The following is a 24,277-nucleotide window of genomic DNA, read 5'->3' as shown; positions in this document are numbered from 1 at the left end:
ACATCATTGGTAGAAGAACAAACATTTTACTTTAAAATGCTGGTAAGTTTGGGGTTTTTTTCTCCTGTCCAGTCATTTTGTTTTAGTTGTTCATATTATTGGTAAGAAACTTAATTATAGTAATAGTTATTAATATTTATATTAGAGCTGGAGCTAAACAGACTAACAGTAAAATAACTCACTACCAGCATGGAAAGCCAAACAGCTGAGGTTACAAGTTTGAATTCTGAAATCTGTAGTTAAGCAATAAGGAACATTTCTTACAATGTGTAACTCCTACTTCAGATTTTACAAATTGTAAGTAGTTTTCCAGTCTACTTATTAAATGAGTACCCCCCTCCCCCACCAATGTAATGCCTGTCACTATCAGTCACTATCTAGAATATTACTAGTGGATGAAAGTCTGACCATAGCTAAATGATTCAGTTCAACCATTTTTCATTGCTGAAGGCTTAGTCTACTGCTTACATCAGCAGGAGAAGATATGTTACAAGTTTCCCTCTTGCTTAGAAATTCTGCACTGCTGTAAAGCCTACCTAAGCAGTCTCTGTTAGTAAGACTCAGTGATAAAAGGCAGGCCAGACAGTCAGGTGAAAATGACATTTTCATACATTTGCCTGTCCCTGTGTGGTGAGTCCCAGACTTCTTCAGCTGCACAGAGAAACTCATGTACTGTAGACTAGAGGATGATTCAGACTGCAAGTGCCTGTGTTCAGAGTTTGATCCCGTGAAAAATGTGCTTCTTTCTTCCTGCTGACAGTAGCAGAACAAACAGCACTTTTGTTACAAGGTGTTTTTTCTTGGAATATGGCAGCTCTCTGAAAGCTGTCCTAACGTTTGGAATGGGAAGAATGGGGTGGGGCAGACAGGAATTACTTGATGGGGGTAGGTAAATCACAAGTGAATTATGTATCAAACAGCTGTGGTAAGTGATATATTATGTCACTATACTTTTAGTCCATTCATCTTTCTCACCATGTATTATTGTTTCTTCTGGATCTCAAGCAAATTTACCAGTTTCAACTTCAGTGATATCTCTCTTAAATGCAGGTCAATTATTATGACCACAGGATTAGGAACTGGCAGGAAGTATCTTCCTTCCTCAGAATCAAACCAAATTTCTTTTCAGCACCTTCTTAGCAAGACTCCAAATTCACCAAAGACACTCGTTCAGCAATCACAGTCAATTAAATTTCAGCCTAGAGGTATGTGAAAGAGGAACCACAATATAAAAAGGACTTCTAAGAGTAAAAGGACTTTTAAAGAAAATAGGTTTGTGCATGAATAACCATATTGGCTTAAGTGTTTTTCTGGATCATGGTATTCTTGAATTCACACTTAAAAATCCTTATTCTAATTTTACACTTTGCTAGACAGTCTTTAGCTTCCGGTAGATTGCCTGCTAAATTCTCATAAAATTGCAGAGTTAGAATTAGAGACTTTGGAGTGCACAATAAAGTATCAAGTACTTTGCTTTGATTCTGAAGGATGGAGATGTTAATTTCAATGTTTTTCTCCACAATGTACTTCAGGTGAGGGTCTTAAATATATTTGGGGGTATAGGGATTTCCCTTCTCCCTGTACCTATATGTTTCATCATGAGACAAGCTTCTCAGTCTAAATTTACTTCAATATTCTTTGTTCTTGTACAAGGTTATGATTTTAGGAAAATAGTAATTTTTCAGAAAATATTAATTTAACTAAATGGTTTTTGACTCACTCTAATTCCATGTAGAGTTAGAGCTCCTGGACAGAGTTAACCATTGAGAATACAGCTTCTCAAACTCTAGAGACAGCTCAGCTAATTGTTTCTCTCTTTCTCAATGTTTTATGAAACCTTTCCTTGCACAATACGTATACAGGACTTGAAACATTACAGCATGGAGATTTTATCTCTTAAAAAGAAATTTGGATCACATCCTAAACCCTCTGTTATACAAATTATACATGAGTCTTACAGATTGAAAACTGTAGTTAAAAACTTGCCTTCCTTACCACAAATGCTATTATTTATTCACCACAATTTATAACATAAAATGCAGGCCCTAGGATCATAACTCAAAGTAACTTGGTTTTCCTTCTTTTGTCTTTTTTAAAGTCAGTTACTAGAGCTCAAACTTACAAAGTTTTGTATGTTTGTTATTCCTTTGGACTAGGTCAAACAGCCACTGGCTCTCAGGGATTAGATTTTATTGACTTTGAAAACTGCCATGTATTAAGAAATGTTCATTTGACCATAAAGTCAAGAGGTGAAAAGAGTTTATGTAAAAAGGCTGCATGTAAACTTCAGTGGCTTCCTTGAACATTACATCTTCTTCCTTGGCAAAGAGAAAAACAATATTGTATTCAGTATTTATGTCCAAAACTTTTAGAGAAATAAAGCAGATAGGATAACTTATTAGACTTTTTCATTCTGTATGCTTACCATCTTGGAACATTTTCCTAAGATCAGGTTTTTTTACCAGGTGAAGTCTAAGTGTTGAATACAGATTTTATTTTTTTTGCCACTGGCATTTTATCTACAAGGGTACAGCAAAACTTCTAGTGATTTGACATGTTGCAAAAGTGCAAAAAAATGTTTCATTTCAGGTATGTGTAGGGCAGCTGAAGAATTTCCAAAGTCTATTTTCTTTGTAATTAGTAAGATATGCTTGTTGCAAGAAATATTTTTACCAAGTAAAAAAGGTAAAAGCTCTATGATTGAATTTCAGTGTCTTTGGGAGGTAAGTGGATCCATTTTGCTGACTTAAGTAAAGATCATTCATACCTAATTCATCCTAGCCAAAAAAAAATTCCACAAGGTCCCTTGAAATCTATTCCAATTGTTTAAAAAGATTTTTTTCCTAATGTGTTTTTTTGGCCTGTCATAGCTTGTCTAGAAAAGACACAGAAACCAGATTGCTTCATTCCTTCATGTCACCATTTGCACATTTCCATTCAGTCTTTTCTATAAATATTCCCAGTGAACAAAATTTTTGGTTTTGGTTTGCATTGGTTTTGGGGGTTTTGTTTTGTTTTGTTTTTTTCTCATTCACCCTCCCTGGAAATTCTCCTAATTAGTCCATATAATTCCTCAAAACTATGTTTGCAACATGATCAACATGAAACCTATTGTGTAACAGTTGAAAGCAGCCAAAGGATCAAGTGATCAAGTTATACAGTTTTTTACCCAATCTGGTTTACAATTTGCCTTTTAAACAACATCAGGTTATTGACCCATATCATGATTTTGATCTTCTGTATCTTCTGGGTCTTTTTCCAGAGAAACACCCTGCAGGGACATTGGCTTTCCAACTAATACAAAGCTGGTTCTCTCTGGCTAAATGTCATACTTACTGATTCTCCTGTATTTTTCAAATGCTTTGTTCGACTCATTGCATTCAATTTTATTTCTAAACATACATTCAAACAAATTTTCATGTTTTCATAGTTTGGAATATTTTCAAAATTAATTTAAACTATGGGTAATGTCCTTCTGAAAACACAGGGGAGCTGGAATCTCTCTTTTAAGAAGCATATGTTTGAATTCGGATAAGACCCCTGCAGTAAATTCTATTATTATGAAAATTGCAGTTCTGTACAGAACTGCAACAAGACATTTTGGCATCTAGAGTTCATCTATCTTTCCCATTTTCCTTATGCTTTTTCCACTTATAGTCACTGCTTTTTTTACACACCATCTGGTTCATTTGGGCCTCCCTTCCCAGACAACAATAGCAGCATCATCAAAGGCAATTCTTAGGTACCACTGCACCCTCTGGCCACTGTTTTTATGATTGTAAGTATGGACTTCATTCAGTGATTCCAAATTACTTGAAGACAAATTTCTTTTCAGAGGCCCAACCCAGTCTGCACAGAACTAGCAAAAATTTTGAAGTGTCTGGGGTTGTGTTATAAATTCATTTACAAATTAAAACTGTTGTTGCAACATAATGTGCAACCTACTCAATGCTTTTTTCCAGCAAGCATCACAGTAGGTATAGGAGATTTTTTTTAAAGGCTATAATGTCTTTATGATTACACAAATGGTGTAACAAATCCTGAGAACAAGGGACTTTTGTTCCCAGTTTGAGACTTCATCTGACTCTTAGTATATGAGACACAGTTCTTTGACAAAAAAAAACCTGGCCAGTGAAAAGAACTATTCAGAAATATTATGTTACCACTCCTTCAGAATGAATGTTAAATATTCATTTCCTTCCTAAAAGACAAAAGAAAAAAAAGGCAGAAAAAGAAGTCATACCGGGATACTGAAACACACCTATGATCATTGTTTTTTCTTAGTTGCATTTACATTGTATGGGCAAAATATTACCTGTGTACATATACTGAATAATAATTTGATTTTAGATTAGCTGTTAATTTATTTAGGTTTTGGGAATATTCAGTCTATTAGTTCTATTTTCAAAATCTAAAGATCACCATATCTTTAGAGAGGAAAATAGACATGCAAACTAGATTGTCTTTAATGGTAATCACACCTTTTTTCTTTTGTTTTCTTTTTGGTCAACCATCCATTTTGATGAAAGTATTTTGAGGGAGTTCTTGATGGAAATGAAATCAGTGAATCATTACAGCATAGCAATGGCTTGAGAAGTGCAGGACGTATAGACGGGACTTTGCCTCAAATCTACAGTACAAATTTAAGGGTAAACTATTGAGAAGATGTCCCATTTGTCATAATGTGCTATCCAACCATTAACAGAGGCCCTGTCCTTTTGTCTTCAATAACATCTTCCCATGTGAACTTCATATACCTTCATTGCTACCTGTATGTGATGACGTGAAATGTTAGTAAAGGTACTGTCTTGTTAATTTTATAATCCATTTTTGATCTGTTTAAATCTGGATCAAAACATAGGGCTAAAATTCTGCACTGTTTGTAGTGCAAAACAACTTAATACCACTTGTCTTCTCAAAACTGAGCAATAAAAAAGAGAGTGTTCAAATTACCAAAGTCAAGGCTTCAAGTCAAGTTTTTGAGTTGTTATGACACTTTCCAATCAAACAGTGATGGAGTTATTTTCAGCCCTTATATACATATTATTTCTCAAGATAAATGTATTACTAAGCACACTAACTGAAAACACCACAGTCAAAAGACCTCAAGACTCACAGTTTTCTTTTAATTTATAGCTAAGTATTTTGTACAACAACACTGATACAGAAGTAAATGGATCGAAATTATTTTTGTCAGACCAGCAAAGAATTCCAACTTTCCAAATAAAACTTATCTAAATTTTTTCCATTTCTTAATTACATTAATTTAATAGAAATTATAAAACATTTAAATGTAACTGCATGCAGAACAACTTTCAAGTTGTTAATTCTGTAGCTGAACTGGTGAAAAATGTATTCAAATCAAAGTTCATTCATAATAAGATTTTTTAAGCTCTATCAAAAATCTATAATATATAGCTTTCTGTAGTGATAATGCACTAAAAAGTTGCAAAAGAAACAAAAGCTTCCTTATTACTTAAAAAAATAATTCTATTCATTCAGCCAATATGCAGGACTTTTTCAGGAAGATTTACTGTAAAGGCTCTCAACTGGATCTTACAGGGTATTGTCCTTCAGATGATTTCTACATCTGTAGACTCAGACACATGCATTCTGAGACATATTTCTAGTCAAAAAGAGGGATTTTAGCCAAGTCAATCAATAGTAAAAAAAAGAAAAGGGGTGTCACGGACATAAATGCCTTTAAAAAGGCACTCAAAGCTAGTATTGATAACAACAGCAACTGCATCTTTCCTCCTGTGCACAAGCACCCTCCAATATGAATCTGAAGCTAACCTAGTGATCTTTCTGCATTATGGATCTGCTCAAAAACTTGCAGAACCCCATTTTGAATATTCAAGCTGCTGCCCCTCAAAGGAATTCTGGTGGCTCTTGGTATGCTCCAGAATGTTCTTTCCCGCATATCCACCAGCCCTAGCACTTGGGCATGATTTGGATGGCTCCAGCCATCCTGCATATCTTTGTGGAGACACCATCCAACAGACACTGGGCAGAAATGCTGGACTCCTACAAGGAGCATTTCAACTACAGTTCAACTACAAAGAGCATTTCCAGCCAGACTGCTTGCAGATGAATTACAGGAGGTCTGCAAGCACAAAAGTAAGGAGAGACCTGGCCTTTAAAACATTCTAGGGGATCATTCCATTCAGGTAAACCTGAAAAAAAGACAATAAATTCTTAATATATGTGCCATGAAAATATGCACAGCTGAAATCTGGTAGTCAAAAGCATCATCATATTATCTTACTCAGCCTGCGCAGTACACATGAAGGTATTTAAATGGCAAGTTTATAGTAAATTCTCACAGTACATGCATTTCTAACTTAATATTTCTCTTAACTGCAACACAAGACTACAACTACTATAGAATACAACTATATTAAAGATGTTATTTTCCATTCTTAGCTGACAGGAGAGGAACACTATTGCCGTAATTAAATCTCGGTTTATCACGTCATCAAATAATGATCCTATCATTTTGTATTTCTGTTTTTCATTTTCATAGTAAAGTCAGTCAGTGATTTTTCCTCCTCCTTTTCTTTCATGTTAATTTTTCTTTTTTTTTATTTTTTAAAGGCAAATTCTAATATAGATTTTAGATATAGCAGTTTCAGTGAACTTTATCACTCTCACTATTTATTCAATTTACATATATGAAGTATTTCAGTAGGCTGATATCTACAGCTCTGCTGGATGGTCATGCTGATGGCCAAGTAGTTCACTTCAAATGTGGTAATTTATCTGCATTCTTTTGTAGCTAAAATATTCAATTAATATTGATAATAAAAGTCGGATTTTTTTAAACAAAGTAATAAGCAATTATTTCATGAAACTTTTAAATTTTTAAAATTAACTCTTCATTAAAAAGTTTTTTTCAGATTTTCAAAATGTCAGACATTTTCAAAATGAAAAATTTGCAACTTTGGATTTAATTTGTGCTCATTGAGAAATTGCATTTTTATAAAGTAAGAGATTAAAGAAAAACAAAAAAATGCTTCTAACTATTGAATTGAGATAGTAATTATTTGACTTGCTTGGGCAAGTAAATATTTTTTGGATTTATTTTAATTTCAGTTAGGAAAAGCTTTAAAAAAACAAAAATTCTCCTACAAAAAAAAAAATTGACAGCTGCTCAACTGTTTTTATAATAGTTATAAAAACCATTTTTCAAAATACTTATTTAAGAATTAATGTAATAATTTCTATATTTCATAAAAGTGTAAAATCCTAAAGCAAAGAGGCTAAAATTAGAAATGAAAAATAGAGATTCCTGAATTTAAAATTACTATTGAAAAATGGTGAATGCCATCAAAATCACATAATTATTCTTGAATAGTTTACATAAAGAAGGAGTACACTAGAATATATTTCAGAACCAAATCCAGCCCTGACTTCACAGATTATGTATCATTTATTTGTCTGCATATGTGCCTTTTTTATTACTTGAGGACACCTAGGTAAAGAGAAGTAAAAAAGATGTCTCCAGGCACAAGAGACATTTTTAAATTGTATGCTATGAAAATATGTGTATCTTCAAAACATCTTCCATTTCTGTGCCATGTGATTAAGAATTGCTTTCTTTTACAGTTCCCTAATCCTGAATGTCTTTGCCAGTTTTCCCCTCAATTGACAAAAGAATGAGTCAGAAGAAAAATCTGGCCTTCAGCTTCCATTTCCTTTATTTTAAATTAAGACACTTTGCCTACTATTCTTTTTATTTGATGCATTCACAGGGAACAGCAGAAATTAGGCATACAGATAAGATTAATTAAATATACAGTGGCCAAATAGGCAGAATTCTCACTAATATAATGAATGTGCATATCATTAGTGATTTTATGATGAGCATCCCTAGAGGCCAGGATCCTGGGTCCTGAGGCAATGTACAGACTTAATAGATGTTTTCTAAAACAGCAGTGTGAAATTTGTCCTTTTGAAGACTGGACATATTTACTGTAAATGGGGAAACTTAAACGAAATCAGAAGTTGTGTGCCCAATTGCTACTAGTTTACTAGGCTTTCTCATTTCTCTAACTAGATTGCAGAATCTAAACAAACAGAAAAATTCTGTGCTTGTTAACAATCCAGCAATATTTTTGGCTGAAATATTTTGGATGAAATTTCAACAAGTTAAGATAAGGTGTGGATTCAAGAAGTCAATGAGGTAATGGTGCAACTGGTATTTAGCAGCAGGTGAGATTTCTGTAAACAATAATTTAAAAAAAAAAAACACTTCTTGCTCTTTTTCTCTCTTCTCTTCTTCTTTTTTCCAACAGGAGGATGATACACGTGACAGTCAGTTTAGCATTACAGCATACGGAGTGGGCCCGTGTGTGCCAGCAAAAGACGGAATAACACAAAAGGGGCCAAATAATCCTGTTCAACCTGTACCAAAAAGCCCTGATGAGATGAGAAAGGTATTCATTGACCGGGCCAAGAAGATAGACACAATATCCAGAGCTTGTTTCCCATTAGCCTTTCTGATTTTCAACATTTTTTATTGGGTAATCTACAAAATCATCAGGCATGAGGACATTCACCAGTAACAAGATTGAGGCTTGCAGTACATAAAGATCTGGCTGTCACACTCAGCAGGAGGCTTTTTGTTAGAAATGCACATCAGACGAGTGATTGGAAGAGTTAAAAACAAGGAGGGGAAGAAAAAGGATCCTGCATGGCCTGCAATGACCAGCTAGAGTGGGATGGAAGAATGAAACCCAGAGAAGACACATCTGCTATTGCAAACTTTCCTTGTCAAACTAAATATTAACAACTTTTTCATTGAAAATCACTCTCTACTGAAGCTTTACTGCCAAGTATTTATACATATTGTTACATAGTGGTATAATTGTACAGTACTCTTTGATGGTCCTTAAATTTTTTAAATTCTGGTGTATTTTTAATTTTAAAAATGTTTCCAGAATACCCTAGTTAAATCCCACAGTATTACAGAATAGACTAGTGTTTGTTTGTAAGTTTTCTTTTAATTTTACAATATAATGACAAATTACAGATTGGAAAAAACAGCTTAAAGGACTTGATGTAGTCTTAAGGACAGTACTGGTGGTTTTACAGTGAACATATTTAACCATTTTAAGTCATTTAATTTATTCAATGTACTTCATATTACTGTTCCCCTGGAAGGTGTATGTTGAAATAATCTCAGCTCAAGGTATACAGCCTAACAGTCTACATTTCATATGAGAAATATACTAAAATTTCTAAAGTATTGATTCCTGCAAAGGATGTTTTTTCTTTTAATTTCCTATTCTTTGATAATTGAAGCATATTCTTTAATCTTTTTTTTTATATTTTAAGGAGTTTTTTTTCCTCAATTCATAAAACTGATACAGCTTGTGAAATAGACAAATTACGTCAAAATTTTGCAGTGCTTCATTTTGATTCAATGCAAAGAGATCTTGGACCGAAACTGAAAGCAAAGAGTCAACTGTTTCACTGAAGCATTTGGAGGATGAATACAGTTATGTTGATGCACATTCATCTCCTATATATTACATAATTCCAGGAAGTTTAATTTATGAATGTGTCAAATTTTCTGACTCATTCCTTGAAGTTTGTTAATGTGACTTAGATACTGGTTAAGAAGCACTTCACAGCTTTGGAAAAACACACAGCTCTTCTAAACCAAAAAAGAAGAAGACCTGGATGGTCTTTTACTTTACTGGATTTCACATTAATAAATAGGAGAACAACTATTAAAACTCTTAGATCTTCCCTGTTTGGGTTTAAATAAGCCATGTTAGTTGCTTCTTTGAATTGTAACACCATAGAACACATTTATGGCATAGTGTCCAGGCAAGAATATTTAATTTTGTCAATCTATTGGCAAAACAAAACCATGCTATGATGTGGAAATATAACATTTAGTTATTAGATACTCTAAGTCCAGTCAGTGAGGCTGCTTCTCATTGCAAAATATTTTTATTTTGGGCATGTTTAAAATTTGTGCTTCTTTGATGATCAGAATGTGTATACAAAAGCAGAATGGGCTGGAGGCGAACATCTGGTGCACTGCCAAAGGCATGGTGCATATGAAGTAACAGAAGCAATGTAACTCTGTTCTGGGGCTTGTAACATAGCAACCTTGGGTTTGGTTTGGTTTGTTATTGTTTTTCTCCCAGGATTACTTAGAGAGATTCTATAATAGTAGCTCTCATATTTTGTTAAATTGTGTCAGAAAGAACATATATACATATATATATATATATATATATATACTCCACCTTTATTTTAAAACTATTATGGTTTTATATTTTGCTTCATTTAATAATCTAAAATTATTTCAATTCACTTTTTGCTTTCTTTTTTTCTGATACTGTGTCTGCTTTTTTATTGGTTTCTTTCTGTGCATGTTCCAAAAATCTTATTCGCTTATGAAGGTGTGAGGGGGTATCACAAATTTATGACTGATATTCACCTCTCTCAAAGTTAGGGTTAGTTATATTTTATGGAAAGGGTTGTTAACATGTTTCTGCTATCAGCAAAATCAACTGTATTTTGTTTAAGGGTTGTTTTCAAATGCGCATAATATGTGGCATGTGATTCTATTTTAATACAATGGAACCAAAATCTGTTCTCTCTGGAGCTGATGGTTTTGTAGACTTTTTTAATGGAATCATAACATTTACCAAGGTAACATAAGCCTCTGTAGTCCACTAATGTGTTTTTCAAAAGAAATAATAGCTTTAAATTTAAGCTTCATTTAGATTATTCCTAAATTACTTAGTATAAAGTCACGTGGTAGAGAAAGAGAGAAATGTCATCTGAGATGATAAGAAACTTCAAGGCACAAATGCCTGCTATTCACCACTTACTACAGGAATAGTCCAAAACTGCCAGCAGGCATGCCAGCCCTCTGTGCAAAGCTGGAATCAACAGCTACTGACATCAGCTAAGATTACTGTGAGATGACATTTTTGCAACTGTATCGTGAAGCATCAGGAAATGATGTTAAGATGCAAGAATTGAAAGGTACTCTGCAGTACTTACCAGACTGCAGCATTTTTGTTGCCCTCCCATCAAAGAGATGGGAAATGCAGAAAAACACTCATCACAGAGATAGTGCTTGAGGTAAATGGTACTTAGCAGGCTTCCTCCTACATATAAAAAAGACCCCGTTCATTAGGCAGAAGTGATAGCTACCACACTTAACTATCACTGGACCTGGGCTCTGCTGAGAACAAGTCCTTGGCAAGCCACAGACAGCTTCTCATAAGCACAGTCCCTGTGTGACAGGATAATGCAGCTTCGTCCCAAGTCATCATTCAACATAGGTGCAGACCCTGTACTTCTCAGGTCATGTTTTTGTGGACCAGCCCTATGCTTTGAAAATTAAATACTGGCACTAGAAGAGCATTGTAAGACAATGAGAGCAGAGACACTGTAGGATCTGGAGGAATAGCCCAGTAACAGAGCTACTGAGGGGCTGACACAGTTACCATGAGGGGAAAAAAGGGGTCAAGCACCCTTAGTATTTTTCCCAGACCTGCCATGTCTCCATAGGAACATTTGCTCAGATAGACGCAGCAACTGCAGGGGGAAACAATTTATTTCATCTGTTGCAAAGTTTATGTTGTTTTGTGACAGTGATTTCTACCTGCGCAGATTGACTTCCACACCATCCTCTTTCTTGATAGAAAGAGAAGCAAAACAGGAAGGTACAGGATGAAAAGTCTGGGCTGTGCATAGCAGAACAGGAGCCACAGGGAGTGAGAAAGCCCAAAGCAGAGCCTGGAATCCCTCACATGACTGTCTTTTCATTCTGCACTAAAAAGAGATGTGCCCAATCTGTGTCACCCCTCAGAAGGCAAAAAACTTCAGCACCTTGAGAGAGGAGAAGAAAAGCCCCTTAGAGGTGCAGTAGAAATATTCCACTATCACTGTGCCAAACTCCTACTTAAATTGCAAACAGCAAAATGCATTTTATTTTTAAAACTAGATTCAAATATCAACACAATAGGCTTGCATGGTTAGAGGGATGTTTTTTTCTCTATAATGCTGATAAACGATGTGAAGATGTAAGGGAATTAGGAATACTAATATTGTACTACTTAGAACTCAGCTATTTTAACACCAAAATGAAGTACATTTTACTTTCAAGGACTTTTGACAGCAAGCAGTATTGTTTAAACAGGTTAGTGCAATTCAGGAGGAATAGAGCATTTACTTAAGATTTAATTATTTTTCATACATTAGGTTTCTTTGGATTCCTTTTCTTATCGTTCATTCCAAAATCTGCTTTGTAAAGAATCATTTGTGATGTGTGAGAGATGATTCTGTTTACTCACTAGACAGAAATATTTAGGTGATTTAATGTGCACTTTATATTTAAGGAGTGAGATATTGCTTCCACTTTGTGTATAACCCCTTACAGAACTGTAGACTGATCATGTAGATAAAGAGAGAATATAATAAACTGTACAAAACCTTATATTTTTTAACAGTAGGGAAAGATAAAAAGTCTAAGGTTAAGACCTTAGAAAAAGTATTATTTTCAGCAATAATTTTATAGTAGAAGGAAATGAATTTATTTATACCATTCCCAGCCCAAGCTGACATGATTGGTTGCAAAAGATACACTTTTCGTCCAGCTTCTACTCTCATTTGAACTATCATAGAAATTAATCTAATCCAACAGAATAGAATTTGGCCTTAAAATGTGAAACTGCTGAATGAGCTAGTAATACATACAGTACCCCTGTGAGGTAGTAAAATAAATTTATCCACATCTTACTGCACAATCATGTGGTTATTTAGATGAGTACAATATCAGATTTCACAGGTTTTTTCCTTTTGAAACAACTAAGTAGAAAAATATAAGTCTCAAACCAGACTACTTGTTAGTAATAAAATGGGTGTTCTGTTTTGGAGTGGTTACAGAAAAGGTGTCTTCAGGCAACAATAATCTACAGTAATTACTGACGTACTATCAGTTTGGAAGGCTTGTGGAAGCAGGTTAGATGGCTAGAAGCAGTAGATTAATGCCAGAAAAAGAGTTGGCTCATCCTGTCTTCTTTACATTCTTGAATATTACTGCACTTCTTCACTTTCATCTTTGTGAAATATGCAAGAAACATTTCTTATGTTTGTATTTTAATGTACATCAGAGTGATATTAACAGATGAAATGGACTCAAGTAGCTACTGACGTTCCATGAATGTGGAATTGTGAGCTGTATAAAAAGAAATTGTGCCATAAGCTTTTGACATAAAGGTTTAACATAATATATGGTATTTTGTGTGTTAGTGATCCTGGCTTTTTAAAGGCTACAGCGAGAAAAAAATAAAAATTTATATGATAGTGTATTAATAATTTGTCTGTGAGTTTTCAAAATATTCTCCTGTGAGTTCTCTCTGACAGCAATTTCATCTCAAAGTACTTCCTTTTTTGTAAAAATCTATAAATGTGTTGTGCATGGATTTTATTAGATTCCTTTTTATTGTATTACAGTATCATATTGCACTTAAACTGACATTCTCTGCAGTCAGAAGTGTTTAAAATGTGAAATTTATGGTGTCACCCATGTCATTGTAGATATTTTGTTCAAAAAAGAAAATAAACTTATCTTTTTTCAGAAACTGTGAAGTAATTTTTATTATATTTTTGAATTTAAGTTATTTAAAGTCAAAAGAGGAACAGACAACACCACTGGAAAAAAGGATTAAACCCGAAGCAGTAGTTACCATGGACTACCATTAAGTATTTCAGGAGTGAAAGCAAGAGAGAAAAGGAGTAGAGTGCCTTTGAGTAGAGTGCCTTTGATTGTTATATGGGCTCTAGCTCTGAAAAAAAACCCTTGTTCTGAAACTCGGGGAATGTTATCTTGATAAATGCCTATTGAAATAAGTACAACCACTCCAAAATAGTTCTGCTGAACTTATTATCAAAAAGGCAAAGAGTTTCACTTGCTGCAAAATAGCCTCATGAAAATTTTATAGGTCTCTGAGCAGCTCCTATGTACTCCTTGATAGAAAACTTGAAGTTAGCAGATAAGAAGTCATTTGAGAACACTCTGAGTTCTTCTAATCTGATTACAGCAGTGTTAATGCTCTTATAAAGAGCACAGTCAGTAACAGCCCTGTCTTTAGGAGACGACTCAGATGTTTGTTGTTTGTCACTCCCTGCCCACAAAAGGCGACGTCAGTTCACGCCTCTCAATTTGCTTATCGTGTCCATGGGACGCCAAACAACAACTTTGACATACTCACAAATGAAGTGTTTCCATTATCAGTTGCAAGTAATTCAGTACAGCAAGCCTGTAGCTTGGAGCTTTGTAGAATGGAAATTTCTCAAAGGAACAGTCAAATGAAACAAGAGCACCAGAGAAGCCTTAGCAGAAATCTTGAGTGAGCCTTCACAGAACCTGCAGAACTCTCAGATCTTTGCTATTTGTGACAGCTGTTGCTCCAGCAGATCTGTACCCTCTTGTCTTCCCTAAAGCAAAGCACAGCTGCTACCTCTGCCCTTGTTCAGATATATTCACAAGCAACAATGTCATGAAACTACTGCAGTAGCAAATGTTTCCATGATGAGCTACACAGTTCCCAAAGCATGAAAACTGCAAATGCACCATACCAGGTGTGCAACAAGCAATTAAAATGGAAAGTAACAGCCAGGCAATGTGACCTGAGAATCATAGGAAAAAGAAGTAACAGATCTTAAAGAGATCAATATGTGATTTATGGCATAAACTATATGGCCCTTTCAAGACAATGATCTGGAAAAACATATCAAATATCCTCTTCTTACTATTGCATTTATAGTGACCTATTAATTTTAGAAATACCTAGATATTTTAAAATATTTTTAAAATATTCAATTTCATATGATCCATACAGTGGATTTTATTCTGTATTTTCTACACATGATCAGATCTGAGAACATACTTTTTTTTTTTCTGAATAAGACACAAGCTCATGAATTTAAAACCCAGGACAACAATCCTCAAAAGTCACAGATGTAGAAGTACAGAGCGATTTTCCTTTTGGAAATGAATCACCTTCTCAAAAATTTATTAATATTTCCAAAAATGAAATATTTAAACATTTATTTCACAGAGTTACAAAGTCACAGACTGGCTGAGGTTGTGAGGGGCCTCTGGGAGTCCTCTTGCACAAACCCCTGCTCAAGAAGGGCCACTTACAGCCAGTTGCCCAGGGCCGTGTTTGGAGAGCTTTCGAATATCTCCAACAATGAGGACTCCACAGCCTCTGCAGGCAGCCTGTGCCAGTGCTCAGGCCCCCTCAGAGTAAAAAGTTTCCTGATATTCAAAGGGAGCATGCTGTGTTTTGGTTTGTGCTCATTGCCTCCGATCTTGCCACCGAGCACTGTTTAAAAGAGCCTGACTCCATCATCTTTACATACTGCACACAAATTTTTACATGAGTTGATGAAATCCCCCAAGACTGGACACTGTAGTGCAGGTGTGCCTCTACCAGTGCTGAGCAGAAGGGAGCAATCACCTTCCTCAAGCTGCTGGCAGCACTGTTAGGGCATCCAAGGCTGGCATTAGGGGTCCTTGTCACAAGGGCACGTTTCTGGCTCATGGTCCTGCTCTGAGCATCCCCTGTCCTGCTCATCCCTCAGCATACACTGGGGCCTGGGGGTTGGCACTGTCCTGGGGCAGGGCTTTGCACTTTCCCTCACAAGGCTGAAAATACTTGTTGTATTAGTTCCCATTTAAGTAATCTGCATTTAAAACCTCTACTGAGGTATTGAGTTCAGCCTCAAACCCACTTATGTTTTATTTCCTCTCGAAACAAGCCAAATAACACACTGACCTGCCTTGAAAATTTCTCAGTGTTACTTTAGATGTATTTGGTTATTCTCATTAGGCAGGTTCAGAAGACATTAAACAGTTGTTTTTAAAAGTGCATGATAGAGCTGATTTTCCACCTGAATATGAGGAAGAACTTTACTGTGTGGGTGAGTGTGCAGGGTAACAGATTTTCCAGAGAGATTATGGAATCTCCCTCCCAGAGATATTCAAGAGCTGTCTGGACACAATCCTGTGCTATTTGCTTTAGAACGACCCTGTTTAAGCAGAGGAATTAGACCAGATGAGCCACTGTAGTCCCTTCCGACCTGACCCATTCTGTGATTCTGTATGAGGAGTAAACCTCATGTAGGGATCAGAATAAGTCCACAAGTTTCTCGAGCTAGGCTTAACATATTTAAAATAAGAGGTTACTGGACATTTTTACCAAGCTCAAAAACACTTCATTAGTTGTACACGAGCCAGGTGTCCCTCCCCATCCATTTCTTGGTTTACTGTAGCGAAGGCACCGTGGTTTCTCAGGCCAGTATAGATTACACCACAAGATGGCGCCCCCTCATACGGATTGCGGCACGTTTTGGGAACACACGTTTTCAAGGAAAAATACTTAGCAAAATGCATCCTTCCTGAAGATATTTCACCCACTGACAGTCATTATTAAGAAAGAAATTTATAAAATATAATTGCTATTCATGCTACAAATCATAATTCACTTTGAAAGTGATGGAAACATTTTGGGGTGATGGTGTCTCAGAAACAAAATTAAATATTGAAGGTCTTTGGAGTAGATTCCTCATGGTAAGAATGCCTTCAGAGTACAGGTGCAGCTACAAGTACAAATGCATCACTTATTAGATATGCAAAACAGCCACTCCACTTATTCCAACACATGTGTTGTCACACTATCATAACACAAAGAAGGAAGTACAAGAAAGTTTCAGGGTGACTTAATTGAGGCTTTCCAGTAGCTGGAGGGAACATTCCAGAAAGATAGAGACTTTTTGCAAGGGCATGAAAACTTTTTACATAGGTCAAGGGGAAGTGGATAGAAACTAGAAACTAAAAGGCATTAGGTCTAGAGGAGATATTAGGAAGAAATTCTTCCCTGTGAGGGTGATGAGGCACTGGAACAGGTTCCACAAAGAAGCTGTGGATGCCCCACCCCTGGAAGTGTTCAAGAGCAGTTGGATGGAGCTCTGGGCAATCTGGTCTACTGGAAATTGTCCCTGCCCATGGCAGAGGGGTTGGAACAAGATGATCATTAAAGTCCCTTCCAATCTAAGCTATTCTATGATTATATGACATCCATGTTTCATTGAGGAATAGATAATTTCATATTATCTCATAACTAAGATGAGGTGAGCCCATACACTTCAGCAACATTAATGATGTAAATCTGTAACTCAGTTTGTCTTGTAATAGCTTGTTGTATCACCACCCTCTTGCTTTCCTAGCAGACTTCACCCCTTCACACATTCACTGGACAAATATGGAAACAGCAGTAAGAACCCTGAACTTTGATCTGAAATGATACTGAGAATGTTCTTATAGATAGATACTACAGTATAGTTGCAGACTAGAATAGATACTACATTTTACCACTAACATATTTTTCTTGTTTTTCCTTCTCAAGGGAGTACAACACACAGTTTCTTTCATGATTTAGATGCTAATTAAATAGGACCATTATGAAGATTACTAATTTTTAATTTAGTACTAGTCAATAATTGATGAATTGTATGTTTAAGATTTATTACTTAAAATCAATGAGTATTGAAGTTGTTTCTTTTCCCCATAGGCTTTGCAGGCTCTTCCCAATGATCATTCAATGAAATACTTTACACTTTGTATTTAACTTCATTGATAATAAAAGAAGGTCAGTAAAAATAAGTCAAGAAGGGAATCACACCTCAATAGGAAACTTTTGAATTGTATATGACTGTGGTCAGACATAATACAGAAACAATTTTATACTACACACTGTTTTGAGAAAATAAATGTGAAAGCACTTTCAAAAATAATCTGTCCCCTTTCCAATAGCCTCAGATTTAATTAAGGTTTGTAAGTACCAAAAAACCCTTGTATTTTGTTATATATGAGACCGAGTAAATTTCTGAAGAGTTCTGAAGCAGTATCAAGCAGCTGCTAGATGAGGGAACAGGGAGGAGGTGCAACAGGGAGGTTGTGGCAACAATTCTGTGTTCAGGCAAAGTCTTGATATATGAAGGCCCCTTTCTGAGAGGTTCTTACACTCTGATTTCACCCCTGAGTTAATTCCTTCATTTCTTAATGACACCTCCAGAACGCTGCTGTCATTTAAAAGGCAGTACATTCCAACACCACCCTGTGACACAGGGCAAGTGTATTAAACTAGTTTGTTATCCCTGCTCACCTTCTAATTCCTTCTGCCCTGTGACTGGCACCAACACTTCTCACAGCTACTCCACTTGTAGAACAGTTACATTGTCTTTCAGATTATTAAACCGCCAATACTGTATTCTTACTTGGCAGTACTCATGCTTATGTTCCTACTCTGGCACCCCCTGCAAGGGAAAGTATGGACTCAGATTAACATGAAAACCCCAAGCATTCTCTTGGCATAAGTGTTACTAGAAAATTTAGGTACTTAGATCCCGTCCTCACCTCTTTTCTTCATTTACTACCTAATCCAGGAAAAGTTTTTCAGTATTAGCAAGTCCAAATCGTCTTAAGTCTTCTATAAGTATCTTTTTCACTACTCATTTTCAAAGTATCAAACCTAGGTCTAAATTGTGTCTTAACTTATATTTTTTTTTCCTTCCCTGGGGGGCACAAATCTTTACAAATCTTTTGGGAGGCCCAAAGGGGCTGCAGGATAATTACTGTAAATACACAGAAAATCCTATACACTGTCTTTTCCTGTCTACCCTCATAATCTCTCCTGAGGCTGTACTGGCTCTCATCCAACCATATCCCACTATCTAATACTTAGGAGATATCTACAGGGTCATTTCAGGGTACAGCCAGCATTAGCTGATCTGTGACTTTTGTAAGGTTACTTAACCTTTTTTAAATTAAAGCATAATTTTTACTTGTAACCACCAAAGCAACATAACCTGCATGCCTCTTGGGGTATGTGCAAAACCACCCAAAACAAATTTTTTACATAGTAACTAACCAGGCTACCAGACTCCTCTGAGCTACCTGGGAAGAAACAATACCACATGGCAATGTTACAAATTATGCATGCTCATCTATATTGCCTGATACAAATCTCCATTGAAAAGGTAATTCAAATTGCATAGTTAATACTTTAAATCAGCGGGTGAGTCAGTTAATTCTGTTGCAATTTTCTGAGCTTAATATCCTTGACAGAATTTTAGTGGCTGGAATTTCTGTGAATCTATTTTGAACTAGAATTTGCTGTCAAAACTGTTTGGGAAGTTACCAATAGCTCTGTTTAGTGGGTCTGAAGTAAATGAAAAAATGTCTGAGAAATTGGATCAGGATTGTCTACCTGCTTACAAAAGGCAGTGGTTATATATCTCATTGTAGATGGAATTTTAATCATTGTTTTTTTCAAAGGAAATTGAATCACCATCCTTGACATACTCTTTCTGAAAAAAGAGTTTAAAAAAAAGAGTTTTAAGAAAACCTCAGCTTGCTTCTGACCCTAACAGATGTTCTGAACTCAGGGACTTAGGCAAACTGTGAGTCCTTTCCAGAGCTTAATTGTTGTGTGCTGCAAGTTAATGAGCTATTTATTCTCTCCATAAAAATAAAGTGCCACAGAATCTAAATCGAAACTCGAGCACCTGAACCAAACTTGAACATCTGTAAAATATTCCTGCCATCATACCTCTCTTAATTCTACTGCCATCAAATCTAGCTCTGCCTTAAGCGAAAATATTTCTACAGACCTCAAGTGTGGCTGGTTTCAATTATGCTATAATATTTTAACTAGTAAAATAAACATGGAAAATATTGTCAGAGATGGTAACATAATAATCATGCAACATCCAGAAACACTACCAAAAAAAATTATTTTCATCATAGCACTTTTTGACACTTCTTTTATCCACCAATCTATTTTTTTGGTTGTTGTTTGTTTCGTTTGTTGCTTAATTTTTTTAATTCTAGGAATAAAAACCTATGGAAACAAAGTAAATATTTTTGTTTGTGCTGTTTATGTCTAGACAGTAAATAGTCAGCAGAGGTCAGAACAAGGAAAGAAACACTTAAATCACCTATCTCTAAACAACATATTTGACTTAGATTTAGAAAAAGATTGCTTTTTTCTTTTTATTTTAAATTTTAGAGAATATTCATAGCCATCCCAAATGGGTCATGCTTTTGTTCCTTTCCCACTTGAAAACCCAAAATGAAGTTTTCTATATCAACATTTTAAATCCATTAAACTATAACAACTCTTGTCTTTCCCCAGACAGTAATCTTATTAAAACAGAGCAAATCCTTAGTGGAAGGAAGTGGACTTCAGACTCTGCATGTACCCTCCAAACAGAGATACCATTGAACAGAGATATTTCTGACACTGCTTGAAGCCCCAACATATAAGCTGCCTCCTTGGAGTTTCTGTGCTGATAAGAACTTCCCTTTGGTCATCAGAAACAGGGTGATGCACAGGCAATGAAACAGATTTTACTATTATTTTACCTGCAGAGGAATCATCCCTGGATATTGTGGAGAGTAAAAATTACTTATGAAATAGATCTGTCTAAATAATTAATTTTCCTATAAATGCACAAATAAAAATTTGAAAAAAAAATCAGCCCAATGTTTGTTTGTTTTTAATCAAAGTAAAATTTATTTCTATGTGAAATCAACAATTTTATTGGAAACATAACTAGGTGATAAATAAAATACATTGAATAAAATTCAAAATTATAACATTATTATTTTGAGATATTTTGTAGTGGGATGACCCATTGTGAATGTCAGATACCCGCCAATGCCACTCTGGCACTCTTTTCCTCAGCTGGACTGGGAAGAGAAAATATAAGGAAAGGTTCATGGTTCAGTATAAGGACAGAGAGATCACCCATCTGTTACCATAACAGGCAAATCTCAGAGGTAACTTGGAGAAATAAACTGAACTTATTACCAATCAAACCAAAGTAGGATAGTGAGAAACAAACCCAGATCTTGAAAACACCTCCCCACTACTTCTCCCTTCTTCCCTAGCTCAACTTCACTCTGATTTTCTCTGCCTCCTCCCTCTCAGTGAAACAAGAGGGGAATGGGGGGTTGCAATCAGCTCATCTCACATTGTCTCTGCCACTCCTTCCTCCTCAGGAGGAAGATTCCTCAAACTCTTCATCTTCTCCTGTGTGGGGTCCCTCCCATGGGAGACAGTTCTCCGTCAACTTCTCCAACATGAATCCATCCCCCAGGCTGAGGGATGCACTTGAAATATTCCATAACAAAATGTTTTGGTTAAGGAAAAAGGTCTAGTACCAATTATGTGATGCAAGTTTATATAATTGGTGTACTTAAAATGTGCATTGTAAGTGAACATAAAATCATGGAAGTAAAAGAGATTTCTGAGTTAGCGTAGAATCAGATATGTATGTGTGGACAGACACTTGTGAAACCTGTTTTAAAAGAACTTCCCAGCTTCTCAGCAGCTGATTATTCTTACTGTTAGAAGTTTTTTTCTAAATATCTTATATAACTCCTTCTTTTGCAACTTAGGTTATTATTTCCCATTTTATCTACAACAAACAGAGAAAGCATTACTCCCTTCCTCTTTGCTAATGGCTTATTTATTACGTTCCTTCTCCACACCATATTCCTTTCTTTTTCTCTTTTGCTCCTGAAGAAAAAAAATAAATCAAAATCACTTATTCTTTCCTCGTAGATCATGGTTTCCAGAGTTGAAATCATTGTTGCTTCTCTCTTCTACGTGCATTTCAGCCAACCCTCAGTGTGTTTTGGAGAGGAAAAAAAGAACAGAACAAATTATTCTAATGAAAGCTTTGTTAGTGAGGTGCAGGGAGAGGGATTACTTTGCATGTTTTAGTTATACAGTTCTGTTTATATGTTTTCCTTTTCATAGCTGCATGCCTCTGCTAATTCATGCTGAGCCATACTAATCCATAGATTTTCTTTTGTCCAGAAATACTAGTAAGCCTCCTACATCACTTATTTAAGCAAAATATTTTTCTCACTTCTTGTGAACCTTCCTTTTAAAATTCCTTCCCCAGCTTCAAAACTCTTCAAAAGTTTTAAGACTTTGTTGGTAGAGCTATCCTCACCACTCAATTATAACAAAGTTTCCCTATCATAGCCAAGATACATATTATTCACATGCTGTAATAAGAGTTTTTAAGGAAGAAAGCATGAAATTTTGAACAAATATTCATCTCATGCCATTTCTTACTTTCAGAAAATAAAAACCAGATTTTCCATCCTTCCCTTTTCATACATATATGCTCACAGGCACAAAACAATTTTTTATGGAGGATTCTGTCAGTGTTAGAGAGCTATTAGAATGTTCTCAGCTTACAGCTGGCACCTAAAGAGGGGGAGTTTCTGTTATTGAATGGAAAATTTTTGTGATAAATGTTAGAACAACATCTTAGGTGTAATTCCTCAAAGTGTGTTGACTGCATGATAATACTTTTTTAGAGAGAGAAAAGAAAAATCTGAGGTTGCTGATTAAAGCACTGACACATTTAGGTCATCACAGTGTCATTTACAGAAAGACATCTGGATGTAGTGAGAAGAAAAGCCTTTGAAGAAGGTGAATTCAGAAATCTGTAGTACCTCCATGGAAAACTGTTTTTGAAGTTGTCTTTCCCACCTAGAGTGTATGTAATTCAATATTTTGAGGTTTTATATAATTGCAATGATCTAAAGTGCAATAAAATGCAGCAAAACAATTTAATATTCTTACGTTTAGGTTTCCAATATTTCCAAGAATACACCCACACCTATATTCCTTCCTTCCCGTTGCTAAGGGCAATGTGTTCAGAATCAATACTTATTTTTAATTTTTCTCTGAACCTTCCAAACTGTTCTGCATGTCAAGAATTATGAAATGGGACTGCCAGTTATTTCAGAGAGAACATGGGGGAAAAAAGACCTAGATACCCTTCCAAAATCCAGAAATGTCAGCAAGTCCAAATGCTTCCCTTGACGTAATTTCAAACATCTGAAAAAACATTAGTAACCCAATGCTAAGGATTTGTCCTGAGTTATTAAAGAAATAAGAAAAGAGACCTAATTCTTAGTACATTTTGTCCCATATAGTTATTATCTGTGCAAAACATGTACAGAAGAAGACACTAATTTTAAAATTGAGAGGGAAGGCAGAGAAGTATTTCCTCTATCAAAGTAAGCTTTTAGATGTAAACTGTGAAGTGATTTTATATCAGGTGTCTCAGATTCACTGTGGAATATTTGCCCTCTTAAGAACATTCTAAAGAAAAGACAATAACCATGAATTGGGGATGGTGAACTCTCCTTTTGCTTCCCTCTTCCATATCAGTCGTATCTCTGATTTCTTTGTGAGAAAGGGAACATGAGGTTATGTGCCCCCTGGGAAACAGAGTAAGTAGCAAGGTGTAATATGACACTGAGAATTTCAATATTTCAAAAAGAGTCTTTTTTTTTTCTTCACCTTAATTTATTTTTCTAATAAGGTTCTTATCTTCTTGTTCATACTTAATGGCTGTCATGGTTTACTAAATATATTCAAATAAGTGACAGAATGCTATTTCAGTGATGCTATATCTGTGATGCAGAGAAATGGGTTCTATTGAAACAGGAATGAAGTCAGAATTCATTATGTAGCATGGAAGGAAGAATTCCCAGCCCTTTTTTCTGCTTGATTTGTTTATTAGCTTGCTTGTTTTCCCTAGGATCCTGGCATTGTTGTTTTTACTTACAGCTCATCCACGAGGTTCTTTCACTTGACACCTTGACTTTGCTCTTTTCCATGCTTGCAATGGGGCAAATTTCTACAAAAAATACAGGCTGATAGAGAAGAAGGGCCAATTGTGACCACAGTTAAGGAAACAAAATAGCTATCTGAAAACTAATTGTGACTTTACAGTGACTCCCTTCACTTTTTGTTTTTTTTTTTTTTTTTTTTAGCCATAAATGAAAGGAGATGATGAAAAGAGAAAAAGGGATAACTGGATAAAATTTCCATGTAAGTATGAAGCTTCAATAAAACACATTACACTGAACATGGAAATTCTCTGGGTGGTTCTGCACTCCTGCCACACTAGGGCCATTATGAAGTCATAGGCATATATTTTTCCTGGTCACAAAAACTCCTTCCAAGAACTAGATGCAATAGATTAAGTTACATTTAATAGCTGCTGCTCAGTCAATCCTGTGACTATTTAGAAGCACATGGTACAATGCCAGATCAACATGAGCAGCGCATGTGATCCATCACAGCAACTTCTGTAGCTCTCCAACAACGTGTGACTTGAAATTCAGTTTCACCAC

The 24,277-nt window shown here is 35.6% G+C and overlaps 1 protein-coding gene across 3 annotated transcripts in view; it reads left to right on the top strand.

The window, feature by feature from the left end:
* The window catches only part of GLRA3 (glycine receptor alpha 3), an 86,362-nt gene extending 72,743 nt beyond the window's left edge, over nt 1-13,619 (top strand). For 2 of the 3 annotated variants that reach the window (XM_054633112.2, XM_077177338.1), the window contains 2 exons: nt 4,530-4,649; nt 8,298-13,619. In XM_054633112.2, the coding sequence (XP_054489087.2) occupies nt 4,530-4,649; nt 8,298-8,567 (390 nt within the window). In that variant the 3' untranslated portion in view covers nt 8,568-13,619. The remainder of the gene's footprint in view (nt 1-4,529; nt 4,650-8,297) is intronic. The other variant, XM_054633113.2, reaches the window with a different exon arrangement.
* Nucleotides 13,620-24,277: the final 10,658 nt, after the last annotated feature.

This window comes from Agelaius phoeniceus, chromosome 4 (genome assembly GCF_051311805.1).
Source record: "Agelaius phoeniceus isolate bAgePho1 chromosome 4, bAgePho1.hap1, whole genome shotgun sequence".
Taxonomy (NCBI): Eukaryota; Metazoa; Chordata; class Aves; order Passeriformes; family Icteridae; genus Agelaius; species Agelaius phoeniceus.
This window is presented reverse-complemented; position numbering and strand designations above follow the sequence as displayed.